A 15,474-nucleotide genomic window follows, 5' to 3' on the forward strand; every position below is an offset into this window, starting at 1 on the left:
ATGGATTGGGTTTAATGTTCAGGTTGGTGGTAATGTTCAACCGCTTTCTTAAAAATAAAACCCTTAGACGTATAGGTATTGTAGTTGTATTGAAATAAACCTGATGTTTGGTGCATGTACAGTCCTGAAGTGGAGTAATATTTAAATTGATTTATTTTGCTTAAGCGGGCTAATAATATTGACCTTAAAATGATAATAAAAAAAAAAATAACTGCTTTTATTCTAGCTGAAATTAAACAAATAAGACTGTCACCAGAAGAAAAAATATTTAAAAAATTAAGGTGTATATTAAGTCATACTTCTGACGAAAACCGTCCGTGAATCCCGGCCCAATTCTGTACGAGACATTAAGCGCACCTTTCCAGCTGTCTGGAGGAGCAGGTCCTCCCATATTCCTGGAGGAAGAGACTTTCAGTTCATTTCAGATATAAGAAGAAACAAAACATATGAAATGCAGTTCCAGATCAATAAAACAAGCATGTCATCAGCTTAAAAAAAAAGTAAATTAAATGAATAAAATACTGCTGAGCAGCGATTAATCGCATCCAAAATCAATGTTTGTTTTGACATAATAAATATATATAACACACATCTTATGTAAAAATATATGATATACACACACACACATGTATGAAAACAAAACTCTATATCTTTGCATAGATAATATGTATATATATATATATATAATTTGTATCATATACATATATCTAAATAAAATTAAACACTTTCTCAACTATATGCATGCAACTGTATATTTATATATGTATAATTAATATACTCAGTACACACACATATTATGTCAAAACAAACTTTTATTTTGGATGCGATTAAGCACAGTTAATCTTTGCCCAGCACTAAATTAAAAACACTTTTCCCCATTCAATATGAATATTAAATAAGAATTATAAAGTTATCAATTTCCTATTATTATTATTATAATTATTTCTTTACTACTTAAAATAAAACATTTAAATAGAATTAGGGCAAAAAAGAAGAAAATATATAGTTAGTGACCATCAAACATTTGTAATTATTGTTAAATAAATACATATTATTAATTTACAATAATAAGAAAAAACATTTCCCATTTAAAATTACAAGCAACAACAACAAAAAAATTATACTACTACTAATAATAATAATAATTATTATTCTTATTATAAAATTATTCTTTTTTTATATTTTAATAAAACAAGCATGTAATCATCTTTGGACCCCATTTAATATGACTATCAAATAATACTAATTATTATAATTAAATGATTAATTATTGTTATTATTATTTAAAATAAATGTTGTTATATATTTTTAATGGTTATTATAAAAGATAAATATTCTAAATAATTTATTATAATAAAAATGCAATCAGTTAAGGTAAAAGAATGAGGGGGAAATATTTTTTCAATGTGACGATAAACCTTAATTGTTACGATTAAAGTGTTAAATATTGTTGTTTAAAGTAATGTTTTATTTTTATTTTATTGATACATTTACATTTAGTAATTTGGCAAACAATTGAGGAGGCATTCAGCAGTTCACCAGAAATACACACAACAACTGTTTGTGCTCAGAGAATTTAATGCTGGAGTAATGAGGGTGGTCTGTCTGTCAAGCAAGTTTAAAAAAAGAATAATCTTGATGCGTGTCTTCATTTTCTAATGAGTGTGTTTTACTCACTGCAGCAGATGAACTGCATCATGAAATCCGATGGGATGCACAGGAATTTTGGGAAGCCCCACTGCATCCTCCAGACTGGACCTGTATGTGTATTCTGGACATTGAGGAGACACGCTGTTCAACACTGCTCATTGATGGAGAATCTCTCTTTGCCGCTCACACACACACACACCTTTAGCAGGGTAACCCGGTGTGAGAGGGTCTCCAGCTCCATTCAGATTCAGCACATTCCCCCTCTGAGCACCTCCGCCGGGCAGATTCCAGCCTTTGGGGTATGGCTCCACATCCTCCGCCCAGTAATCAGCAGGGTCCGAGAACAGCACGATCCCTTTAGCGCCCGCTAGTATCGCATTCTTCACCTGAAACGGACAGTTCACCCAAACATGTTACCAAACTTTTCTGTAGACATTCATGTAACTGAATTTAGGTCTAGGTAAAGGGGTCCTATTATCCTAAAGGGAACCTATTATCTCAAAGGGGACCTATTATACAAAAACCACTCTTATAAGGGGTTTAAACAGTTGTGTGGCAGCAGTGTGTGAATATAACCAGCTTCAAATATTAAAAATGTATTAATTCTATATTTTTTATAGTCACACTTGATAAAAACAGTCTGCAGAAACACTTTGATTGACATTCTCCCTTTGTATGTGGGGGGAAAGCCCCGCCCATTAGTGACCATCTCTCTCTCTCTCTCATTAGCATAATAACAGCCCTGAGTGAGAAGCAGCTGACCACCATTAAAGTTTTTGAATCTGCCACTATGCTGACACATAGGCATTAATAGCTCCGCCCTCTTTTGAAAAGAGAACAATCTCATTTAAATTTAAAGCGACAGTCACCAAAATGGCTCAATTAAGTTTAAAGTGTTATTAAACATTATCAGTGTGGTATTTTGAGCTGAAACTTCACACACACTCTAGGGACATCAGAGACTTATTTTACATCTTCAAAGATGCATGTTGTAAAACAATTATAATAGTATGGATGTCAATAACTTTGTTTTTATCTGTGCCAGGACGTATTAATTATAAAGCTGCTTTATTCGTAAATGTTTTATACGATATTTAAGTTTTGTGCATAACTCTAATTCGCATGTTTGGATGGAAACATACTGATTGCTTTTTTCTATCATTTTTCAGAATATCTTGTTTTGTGTTCGACAGAAGAAAGAAATTGATAAACATGTGGGTGAATGGTAAGGAAATGTAAATGTTTTGAGTGAATTTTTCTATTTTGGTAAACTACTACTACCAGGACTAATGCTACTAAGACTAATGCTACTAATACTACTACTACTAATAATAATAAAAATAATAATAATTGTTGGCGCTAATAGCCTTAGCGGTTAGTGCGTCGACACATAGCACCAAGGTGCTCACGGCGACCCAAGTTTGATTCCAGGCTCAAGGTCCTTTGCCGATCCTTCCCCTATCTCTGCTCCCCACACTTTCCTGTCTGTAAACACTCCACTGTTCTATCCCAATAAAGGTTGAAACCTCTAAAAAATAATTATATTTAAAAAAATAATTCTAATAATCATTACCTTGTTGCCCCGGAAGATTTTGCCGTATCTGGCGATGAGGATTTTTCCTGTACAGTTTATTCCCAGCTCACGCTCCAGCTTAAAGAAATCCTCCGTCCGTCCATAATTCACATACACCAGCTCATCCTTCAGATCACAAACATTTTGTTTATGCAAATCCAGTTCACTTAAGGTTACAATACCAGAAGATTTTTCAACAACAAAAAAAACATGTTATCATCTAGACTGCATTCATTCATTTTCCTTCAGCTAAGTCCTTTATTTATCAGGGATCTGATTATATAATTTGGTGCATGTGAACAAAACAGATTTATTAAACAGATATGTTATATCTATAGTGGTTAGCACTATGGCTGGGCCAGTTGGCATTTCTGTGTGGAGTTTGCATGTTCTCTCCGTGTTGGCGTGGGTTTCCTCCGGGTGCCCCGGTTTCCCCCACAGTCCAAACACATGCGCTATAGGTGAATTGATAACCTAAATTAGCCGTAGTGTACGAGTGTGAATTAATGTGCATGGGTATTTCCCAGTAGTGGGTTGCAGCTGGAAGGGCACCCGCTGTGTAAACATATGCTGGATAAGTTGGCGGTTCATTCCGCTGTGGCGACCCCTGATGAACAAAGGGACTAATCTGAATGAATATATGAAAATGAATGAATATATATTTATTAAAATAATATTTTAGTTACCAAACATCTCTAGAAACAGAAAGATAATTCATTTAAATGCATGCCAAATATAGAAAAAGAATTACAAACTATTAAAATTCCACACAATTTTACATACATGTTTTTTCTCTTGATTCTTATTTAATATTTTCCCTAACATATCAATAGGCTACTAATTTTTAAACTCTTTTTGTAAGTTATTTTCTTAGATTAGCTCCAGATTTGGTGATTTAGTTTCAGGACTGACTAATCTAATGTATATGCACAAATATGAAATTGTAAAGCATCCCACAGAAAATATTCATTTGAATGGGGAATTTGTGAGTTGTGTACTCGTATATGCTAACCACTGTCTAATATATATTAGCCCCCCTGTTTATTTTTCCCCCAATTTCTGTTTAACAGAGAGCAGATTTCTTTAACACATTTCTAATCATAATAGTTGTAATAACTCATTTCTAATATCTGAGTTATTTTATCTTTGCCATGATGACAGTAAATAATATTTGACTAGATATTCTTCAGTACACTTCTATACAGCTTAAAGTGACATTTAAAGGCTTAACTAGGTTAATTAGGTTAACTAGGCAGGTTATGGTAATTAGGCAAGTTATTGTATAATGATGGTTTGTTCTGTAGACTATCGAAAAAATATAAAGCTTAAAGGGGCTAATAAATTTTGACCTTAAAATAGTTCATAAAAAAAATTAAAAACTGCTTTTATTCTAGCCCAAATAAAACAAATAAGACTTTCTCCAGAAGAAAAAATATTATCAGACATACTGTGAAAATTTCCTTGCTCTGTTAAACATCATTTGGGAAATATTTAAAAAAGAAAAAAAATTAAAAGGGGGCATTGACATTAACAGTGCTTGACATTATTGTGGAAACTGTGATACTTTTTATTTGATATGATTCCGTAACCGATGGAAAGTTGAAATTGTAAATGTCCAAACTGGAACTTTTAATTAATTTAATGCATTGCTTCCTTACTGAATAAAAGTATTAGACCCAATTCCAATTCTACCCCTTAGCTATTCCCCTTACCCATACCCTCAGTTTGCGCTTTCACGTGAAGGGTTAGGGGTGTGCCAATTTTCTTTAGCTTGAAGGCGTAGGGCTAAGGGGAAGGACTAGATACCCATTTAAACTGAGATTTTTCAGGACCACACTCGAAATTAAGGCGTATGAAAATTTCCCAGAATACACCAGCCACAACGGCAGGTTAGCTGCACCCGGAAGTCAGGAGATGCAAAAATTAGTATCCCACAACATTCTGACACTCGATGACACTCGAATACCCTGTCAGAAAAGTCTAGTGGCTGTCAATGAGCTTTTTACAGTGTCTGCTATAATGTTAATGTTGTTTTGAGTGTTTACATGGATGAATATGGACACTGTGTATATGCACAGTATAGTTACGATCTTATTGTCAGATTATATCGTTATGATATCATAATATATGCATTTAGTGAATTCCTGAAGATAAACACCAAAAAATAACACAACTGGAATAACTACAGCAGTCGTGATCGTCTGATCTCATATGAAGCAAGAGATCGCGATGACATGATGACGTGTGCAGCTGCTGTAGTGCTGTCCCATTTTCCCCTTCACACTCTGTTTCAAGGACCAAGCGATAGGGGTACAAAAATAGAATTGGGATTGGGCCTTAATTTCTATTAAAAAGTTATAATGATTAAGATACACATTAATTAATTACTAACATTGACTCAGAAATAAAACAGACCCACTTTATTTTCCCTGTTGAATTGTTCAGCATGTGTCAGTGTTAGTTTATATGTGTTTCTTCACCTCTGGTTGTCCTTTAGCAGAGAAAGCGCTGTACGGAGGGACAATATCAGCCACGTCCTCATAACCTTCTGGAACCGGCTCAGCTAGAGAGGTGTTGAAGATCTGAAAGAGAGAAACAGGCAGATAGACTTCTATTATGGAGTATATTCACTAGAAAACATCCAAAGACGCACATTAATGGACTTTAACCTGTCACTATGGCTGGAGTCGCTACTCACAGCCTCACTAGTGACTAGATAATGGTTCATAAAACACATAGACAACCACAAATCAACCGTCATAAGGTTCAGTATTATTCATTTATTCTCCTTCAGCTTAATCCCTTATTTAATTAGGGGTCGCCACAGCGGAATGAACCGCCAACTATTCTAGCAAATGTTTTACATAGCGGATGCCCTTCCAGCTCCAACCCAGTACTGAGAAACACCCATACACATCTCACATTTGTTTAGACTGTGGGGGAAACCGGAGCACCCAGAGGAAACCCATGCCAACAAAGGGAGAACATGCAAACTCCACACAGAAATGCCAACTGACCTAGCCGGGACTCGAACCAGTGACCTTCTTGCTGTGAGGTGACAGTGCTAAACACTGAGCCACCGTGCCGCCCCACATCAGAATTCTAAAGATTCTATTTAAAAATGGAATGTTGCTCTGAAACCGTTGACATGCACGCGTGTCTGTACTGAAGACGAGCATGTGGACTTCTATGCAACTCTAAGCATGAAAATTAAAGTGCGACTGATAATAATTTTGCAGTGGCCATTGCAATATAAGGAAGGGTGTTTTATTTGATAGCCAAATGAAACGTAGACTAAGATAAGCATTTGCATTTATGTTTTACACATACTTACTGAATGATCCCGAAAGTAGTATAAACATCCTTTATTTATTTGAGATTGGACTAGGACGGCACGATATATCTCAAAATTACTGTAAGCCTTTATATGTCACTTTAAGCTGTATAGAAGCGTCTTGAAAAATATCTAGTGGAATATTATTTACTGTCATCATGGCAAAGATAAAATAAATCAGTTATTAGAAATGAGTAATTAAAACTATTATGTTTAGAAATGTGTTGATAAAATCTGCTCTCCGTTGAACAGAAATTGGGGAAAAAATAAACAGGGGGCTAATATTTCAGGGGGGCTAATAATAACTTCAACTGTAAGTATTGCAGACATGTATGATTAATTACATTTATTTTATGCATTGATTATCTAAATTTTTAACCAATCCAATGGGGCCTTCCTACCTTTAGCCCCGCCTCCCAAATAGTTGTTGTTCTGCTATTGGCTGGAGCGGCCCAAAACTGAACCCAAAGCTGAAAATAAACACTAACGGGCGGAGTCGAGATGAGAAAGGACAATGACAACGGCCAATCAGAGTCAGAATATCTGTGCAGGTTTTCACTCATTCATAGTGTTTTAGAGACTCAATGTTTGCCCCTCGACACAGTTTTTTTTGTCTGAATTATAATTAATTAGATCTAGATAATACCTGTTATATTTTACTATCAATACATAAATAAATTATTGAGCTAATAAAAGTAGAATTTTTCTAGTAACATCTTAAGTAATATCATTATCAGGCGTCACAGTGGCTCAGCGGTTAGCACTGTAGCCTCACAGCAAGAAGGTCACTGGTTTGAGTCCCGGCTGGGTCAGTTGGCATCTCTGTGTGGAGTTTGCATGTTCTCCCCGTGTTGGTGTGGGTTTCCTCCGGGTGCTCCGGTTTCCCCCACAGCCTAAACACATGTGCTATAGGTGAATTGAATAAACTAAATTGGCCGTAGTGTATGAGTGTGTGTGTAAATGAGAGTGTGTTGGGTGTTTCCCAGTATTGGGTTGCAGCTGGAAGGGCATCTGCTGCGTAAAACATATGCTGGAATAGTTGGCGGTTCATTCTGCTGTGGCGACCTCTGATAAAATAGGGACAACGCTGAAGGAAAATTAATGAATGAATATGGTTATCGCAATGCTCGACAACAATACCACAGACCACATCTTTTCCCAGTATCGCGCAGCCCTAGATTGGACTGTGGTTGTCAGGATGTACCTCATTGCCCAGCTGGTCCACTATGGAGATGTAATTGGGATTAGTTTTATTTGGGTATGAAAGCAGCACATCATATGGAACCAGCTCTACTGAGTCCAGCCCGAACTCCATCCATTCACTGCGAATCTGCTCCGCCAGATTCAGATTCTGCTGCATTCCCGCCAGATGTGGAAGTCTTGTGAACTTCCTGGTTAAATGACAAACATAAATATAGACCTTAAAGCTGACCATTTTTCAATATGTAAAATAAGTCTCTGAAGTCCCTTGAGTGTGTGTGTGTAAAGTTTCAGCTCAAAATATCACACAGATAATGTTTATAACTTTCTGAAACTGATGCATTTAGGCTTTGATCCTAAGTGTGACATTTTATTCGCTTTAAATTCAAATGAGATTGAGGGCGGAGCTACAAATGCCTATGTGTCAGCAAAGTGGCAGATTTAAAAACAAGACTAATCTTATATGCTAATGAGAGAGAGAGATGGTCGATAGTGGGCGGGGCTTTCCCCCTTTGATGACACGTACAAAGGGAGAACGTAAATCACAGTATTTCAGCAGACTGTTTTTATCAAGTGTGACTATAACAAATAGAATTAATTAATTTTTACCATTAGAAGCTGGTTGTTTTCACACACTGCTGCCACACAATTGTGTTTAAACCCCTTATAAAAGTGATTTTTGCATAATAGGTCCCCTTTAAAATCACTTATGCTTGCAAAAATAACTTAAATGCTGTGTTTTGGAGTAGATCTGCACCAAATAATCAAACTAATACAAGTACATTTAAGAGTATTGTTTATTAAGGGCACCTGAGATGGTCTTTAATATTCTCTGCATGCATCTCATCCAGAAAGTCACGCAGGAAGCTTTTTGATGTGCGGTCATGATTGACAGAAGAAGGCCGAGCGAACCAACCTGAGAAACAGACACATGTTACAGTAAACCATGCCTAGGGCCAGACAGAATCTGCAGACGTTTTTTGCCATTTTTTGCGGAGAATTTTGGTAAAAATCTGCGGATTTCTGCGTAATTGTTTGGGAGTATCATAACTAAAACCTTAATATGTGAAATAAAATATATTATCTTTTTAACTTTTATTTAATGTTTAAAATGCAAATCCAATAAGATTCTCTTTATATGGCAAACAAAGCAAGTCTCTAATATAATATCTCTACTAAAAGACAGAAAATATTACTGTACAAACTGCATTGTACATAAATCAGATGAACATTTTCATATTAGTCAATAATACTACAGTAATTAATTTGAAAACTGAATAAATGTAGATTTACACACATTTACTCAAGTAAATAAACAGAATTAATGATGGGCTAAAAATCTGCTGAAAATCTACGTGCGCAGATTACGTGTGGGCCAAACCATGCCTGAGAAATATAAGAGATTAATCTGTTTAATATGCACAGATTCTGACTGGCATATTGAATAAATGGACAGATATTACAAATGCAAAAGCTAAAAGTGAACATCAGCTAAGCAATCAACACATTTAGGCTTTCTACATCTTAAGATTAATGTATTTTTATGAATTTTTCCATTGAAATTTGGTATTTAGAGAATAATTTCATAACTTGTTAGCACTTGCTAATATTTTTTGGGAATTCAAACTTAATCTGAAAAACGCTTTAAGAATACGGAAATATGCATTTTTTAAGAGATGTTTTTACACTAGTTTAGTGGCATATTTTAGAGAAGAACCAACATAAGACAAAAGCATAAAAGCTGCATTAATAAAATATCTTCCACAACATTTAAAGTTTATAAAGTATATAATACTGCTCTGATAGTTGTATAATATATAAAATATTAACTGTGAGACTCTTAAAAATATTTTTTCCCAAAGCTGTGTTTGCATGTGAACAATTATATCCAAAATAAATGTATACTAAATATCTGGATTTAGGCAAAGAACTATTTGAAGTGAATGGGGTCTCAAGTTTGGCCACACCTGTCCTGAAAGTATTCAAGAATGTAGAATACATGAGATCTGGACAGGTGAGACTTGCAGGTACCAAACAATTTGATTTTAGCCATTAAACACCGAGTCACTGCTAATTCTCAGTATTTGACATCACGGTCTTAAACTTAAAACATCTTAAATCTACTTTAATCGCGATAAGCATTGAGTTATTAAAAAAAAAACTTACACAGGTGCAGAGACTCACCAATAATTAAGCCTATCAAGAAGAAAATACTTGCTAGTATTTTGGGGATTCAAAATTACTCTGAAAAACACTAAGAATATAAAAATATGCATTTTTAAGAGTTATTTTTACTGTTTCAATAGATCATTTTAGAGAAGAACCAACAAAAACAAGACACAAGCATAAAAGCTGCATTAATAAAATATCTTCCACGACATTTAAAGTTTATAAAGTATAACACTGATCTGATAGCTGTATAATATATTAAATATAAACTGTGAGACTCTTAAAAATATATATTTTTTTCCCATGGCTGTGTTTGCATGTGAACAATTATATCCAAAATAAATGTATACCGAACACCTGGATTTAGGTTAAGAACTATTTAAAGTGAATGGGGTCTCAAGTTTGGCCACACCTGTCCTGAAAGTATTCAAGAATGTGGAATACATGAGATCTGGACAGGTGAGACTTGCAGGTACCAAACAATTTGATTTTAGCCATTAAACACAGAGTCATTGCTAATTCTCAGTATTTGACAACATTGTTTGGCTTTTTGTTTGTTTAAATTGTGGTCTTAAACTTAAAACAACTTAAGTCTACTTTAATTGTGATAAGTTTAGCGTTATTAAAAATAAATAATACTTATAGAGGTGCAGAACGTCACCAATAATTAAGCCTATCAAGAAGAAAATACTTGCTAGTATTTTGGGGATTCAAAATTACTTTGAAAAACACTAAGAAAATAAAAATATGCATTTTTAAGAGTTATTTTTACTGTTTCAATAGATCATTTTAGAGAAGAACCAACATAAACAAGACAAAAGCATAAAAGCTGCATTAATAAAATATCTTCCATGACATTTAAAGTTTAAAAAGTATAACACTGATCTGATAGCTGTATAATATATTAAATATAAACTGTGAGACTCTTAAAAATATATATGTTTTTCCCATGGCTGTGTTTGCATGTGAACAATTATATCCAAAATAAATGTATACCGAACACCTGGATTTAGGTTAAGAACTATTTGAAGTGAAAGTTTTGCCACACCTGCCCTAAAAGTATTCAAGAATGTAGAATACATGAGATCTGAACAGGTGAGACTTGTAGGTACCAAACAATTTGATTTTAGCCATTAAACACCGAGTCATTGCTAATTCCCAGTATTTTACATCATTGCTTGGCTTTTTGTTTGTTTAACTTGCGGTCTTAAACTTAAAACAACTTAAATCTACTTTAATCGCGATAAGCATTGAGTTATTATAAATAAATAAAACTTGAATAGGTGCAGAGACTCACCAATAATAAAGCCTATTAAGAAGAAAGCTGTAATGGCCGTTAGCCGGCAGATCCAGCGGATTATTTTATCCTCAGAACCCATTTGACTAAACGCCGCTCATGACTTGTTGAAAGTTGGAGAACTTGTACTGTGGGGGGAGAGAGATGTAGGCGTGTTTTGGTTCGGGTTAGTTCATTCCAGCGAATCGATTCGTTTGAGTGAACATGATTCACCGATTCACTTGATTTGTCGAGCGAAAGCGTTTGTTCATAGAAGTCGCCGTGCAGACACTTCACACGTTTAAGAAGTGAGAGAAATATTTGGCTATTATTTGCCCTGAAAATTACTATTTGAGCTAGTAGGAGAAGACCATAATGATGATTTGCTTTCCTAATAAAAATCTCACGTAGCTTTGACCATTTGAAACAAGTTGGGACTTTAGGTTAATTATCGGGTCTTTTTTTTATTAGCTAGTTATGTTAGCGCTATGTTAACTCAAAAATAGGATAGTTCACCCAAAAATAAATATGTGCTCCTCATTTACTCACACCCAAGTGGTCCCAGACTTATGACTTTCTTTTTTCGGAAGATGTTTTGAAGAAATCTTGAAAACTTGTAACAATTCACTTAGTAGGAAAAACATACTATGAAAGTCAATGGTTAAAGGTTTCAAACATTTTTCAAAATATCTTATTTTTCAGAAATAACCCATAGGTTTGAAAGGGTGATCGAGTTAAATAATGATGACAGAATTTTTATTTTTGGGTGATCTATCACTTTAATATCTTCATATCTTAGACTACATTGTTTTAGACAGTATATTAAGCTGTATTATTTCAAAAGAACACGGTTGTCGGTTGTACTTTCAAAAATGAATCTAAAATAGTGAGTCGCTCACCAAACGTCGTGGTTTGGTTCAATTGAATCATCAACATGAAATGATTCAGATGAACGAGTCTTTTGTCGAATTGGAATCAGTGGCTCAGTGTTCGAATGCTCGTAAATCACTTTGGTAATTCACACGGATAACCGCGGTTCAGTCTCTGATGAAATATTGATTAAAAGGAAAGTTTTTGTAAGAGTAAAATCCCTAATGTTGTTAGGTTAAACTAATGCTAGTCCGTCAACTGACTTTGTTTTTAGCCGTGTGCTCGGGCAGTTCAGGAATGCGGCGGGAGGACATACATCAGGAGGAGCCGGTGTCTTGTGGGGGTTGTTAGTTTAGTTTAGTAGGCTAGTTTCAATGTGCTTTATTTGCAGGTCACTTGACAGGCTGCGGATAATTAAAACAGACCCCAACATTTTTGATGCTATCATTTGCTTAGCAATAGATGGCGCTGTTGAATCAGGTTTGATTCATTTTGTTTTATCCACACACAGACACACACACACACACACACACACACACACACACACACACACGCACACACACACACACACACACACACACACACACACACACACACACATACACACACAGACAGACAGACAGAGAGACATTTATGTAGTCTAAACTTTTTATAGTCTGTAATGGTCAAATGTATTTAAGAAAGTCAACCAAATATTGCGGAAGTAAAAAATTGACAAATAATATGACTTCACTTACAAAGTAGGCTAAATCTAGCAATAGATGACGCTGTTGAATCATGTTTAATTCACTGTATTTTCCTTCCGAATTTAAAATGTTATTTTGTGCACTTTTATGTGTAAAATTTCAGTTTGGTGCCATATTTTCAGACATGTTATAATCATTTTTAGACAACACAATAATTATTATTTTTGATCACAACAAATTAAAATGTTTGTTATTCTGAACAATTGTCATTTTCTGAAAAAAACTCTCTCTCTCTCTCTCTCTCTCTCTCTCTCTCTCTCTCTCTCTCTCTCTCTCTCTCTCTCTGTCAAAGCATTTATAAAGTTTACATTGAAAAGTACATACATAAATAAAAAAACACAGTAAACACAGTAAATAGTAGCATATTATTAAAATATATAGTGTAATAATAATAAAAATACAAATATAAAATAATAATAATTAATCAGAATAAACTGTTCATTTGACAATCTCCATTTATGAATAGACAGTAATAAATTCATTTATAATAGTCTAGATGTGCGTGTGTGGCACTCTCTAATTAAAATTTCACAGGAGGGCCAATAATTTTGTCTTGCCCTCCTGTGAAATTTTAACCTTTAACTAGTTTAATTTTGTTCAAGACCTTTCAAACATAATTTAATGTAAAACCATTCACATATCACAACTAAATAAAAACGCTGAACTTTAGTGTGTTAAAAGGATAGTTCACGCTCACCATGTACTCACCCTGTAGTTGTTTCAAACATTTATGTGTTTCTTTTTCCGCCAAAAACAAAAGAAGATAATTTGAAAAATGTTGTGAAACTGTAATCATTGACTTCCGAAATATTTGTTTTTTCCCCTGTTGATCTTACTTTTTTTCAGCTTTCTTCAAAATATCTTATTCTGTTTTCAACAGAAGAAAACAACGCATAAAGATCTGTCTGGAACCACATGAGGGCAAGTAAATAGTGAGTAAATGTATTAAATTCAATATTAAAATGTATTAAATAAAAATTTAGGTGTACTATCCCTTCAAGGATGTTAAACGTGGTGTAAAATTCTCCAATATTCTAGCACATCGATGTCACTTTATTATTATTCTATCTATTAAAAGCAATTTATGTCTTTTCTTCATAAATGCATGTTATTTATTGACACTGTTGAGTAAAATACTAAATTACAATACTGTACAAATATGCTGGGTCCCACACAATTCATTCATGTTGTCCCAACACAAGTCGATTAAGGTAACCAAATTGTTTTTACAAATTTAAGTGGATTGAACATAAAACAGTGAAGTTGTCCTCCCCAAAACTCAAGAATTGTGTTGTTTCAGCTCAATTTAAATAAGTATTTTGAACAAGCAGCAAAAATATTTTGAGTGAATGTTAAGCCTATCTTACTATTTAAAAATCGTTACGTTTTTATTAATTAAATTAATCAATTAAATTAAAAGTAGCCTACCACATTCAATTACTGTTTTTAAAGTCACTTCAGAAATATAAAAAAAGTTGTAATATATTACTTTTCTCCCCTAATTTATTGATGGTATAAGACTAAAAAATATGTCATAGTGTATAATATATATTAGTATAATATTAGTATAAACAATACTTTGTTAGTACCCAGGATTCACCCGGCAGGATGTTTGTATATACTCTGGGGTCTCCGCGAGTTTTGTCAGTGTGAGGCGCATGCGTGACATTGAACCGGTGCTTGCTCAGACTGAAAACATGAAGACGTTCACCGGACGGAGAGTTCAGCCGCTCTACCGGTGATGTTTTGAGATATTTTCGGTTTTGCGCCGCGACAGAATCATGAGTGTCGCGCTGAAGAGCTGGAGGGCCAATGAAGGACTCAAACACTTGACTGTGGTGAGAGAGGATAGTTTATTAACTCTGTTTACTGTTGCCAGTAACATCTGTGCGCGTGCACAGGGCTATTAAGGTAAAGTGGGTTTAATATTCACACATTCAGACTTTCTCCTTAATAATTTAATTTCGGATTTGTTTGCAAATTTTAAATAGGGAAATTGTATTATCAGCTAATGACTAAGCACAGCATTGTTCACAGTCAATTAAATGGCGCTAATGTTATTTTGAAGTCATTCATGCTATGTCACACCGAATATTCAAAGTAACATGGTAAACAATATAGTCAGTGTGTCACAAGTTGACACTGAACGAATGTTCAAATATAAAACCAACTTTACTTTATTCACAGTGTTAGGGCTGCAATATTCAGTCTTTCTGAGATATAACTTATATTGCGATATGTCAACAATTTCTCAAGATAACTCTGGAAAGAATTAGTTAGTTGAACTAGATTAATTGGGTTATTTGTTGTTGTCATGAAGTACATCTGCATAAAATATAATTAACAAATTACAGGTGTAGATCTATACCATACAACAAAGATATAAATGAATTGCCAGTGTTAATTAAGGTTTTATGTGGACTCCTAAAGGGGACCTATTATGTTAAAATCACTTTATTAAGGGGTTTAAACACAGTCTTGTGGCAGCAGTGTGTGAATACAACCAGCTTCTAATGGTTAAAATTAATTAATTTAATTTTTTATAATCAGACTTGATGAAAACAGTCTGCAAAAACACTCTGATTGACATTCTCACATTGTACGTGTGGTCAGAGGGGGAAAGCCCCGCCCACTAGTGATCATCTCTCCCTCGTTA

The 15,474-nt window shown here is 34.4% G+C and overlaps 2 protein-coding genes across 2 annotated transcripts in view; one reads left to right on the top strand and one right to left on the bottom strand.

The window, feature by feature from the left end:
• The window catches only part of naalad2 (N-acetylated alpha-linked acidic dipeptidase 2), a 93,564-nt gene extending 82,227 nt beyond the window's left edge, over positions 1-11,337 (bottom strand). The window contains exons 1-8 of the mRNA XM_056474049.1: positions 11,224-11,337; positions 8,568-8,673; positions 7,762-7,948; positions 5,704-5,805; positions 3,224-3,349; positions 1,850-2,036; positions 1,678-1,771; positions 300-395 (exon numbers count right to left, since the gene is read on the bottom strand). Of these exons, the coding sequence (XP_056330024.1) occupies positions 300-395; positions 1,678-1,771; positions 1,850-2,036; positions 3,224-3,349; positions 5,704-5,805; positions 7,762-7,948; positions 8,568-8,673; positions 11,224-11,305 (980 nt within the window). The 5' untranslated portion in view covers positions 11,306-11,337. The remainder of the gene's footprint in view (positions 1-299; positions 396-1,677; positions 1,772-1,849; positions 2,037-3,223; positions 3,350-5,703; positions 5,806-7,761; positions 7,949-8,567; positions 8,674-11,223) is intronic.
• A 3,187-nt stretch (positions 11,338-14,524) lies between these two features.
• The window catches only part of LOC130241491 (NADPH oxidase 4), a 62,055-nt gene continuing 61,105 nt past the window's right edge, over positions 14,525-15,474 (top strand). Inside the window, exon 1 of the mRNA XM_056473293.1 lies at positions 14,525-14,656. Coding sequence (XP_056329268.1) covers positions 14,600-14,656 — 57 coding nt within the window. The 5' untranslated portion in view covers positions 14,525-14,599. The remainder of the gene's footprint in view (positions 14,657-15,474) is intronic.

The sequence above is a fragment of the Danio aesculapii genome, chromosome 15 (genome assembly GCF_903798145.1).
Source record: "Danio aesculapii chromosome 15, fDanAes4.1, whole genome shotgun sequence".
Taxonomy (NCBI): domain Eukaryota; kingdom Metazoa; phylum Chordata; class Actinopteri; order Cypriniformes; family Danionidae; genus Danio; species Danio aesculapii.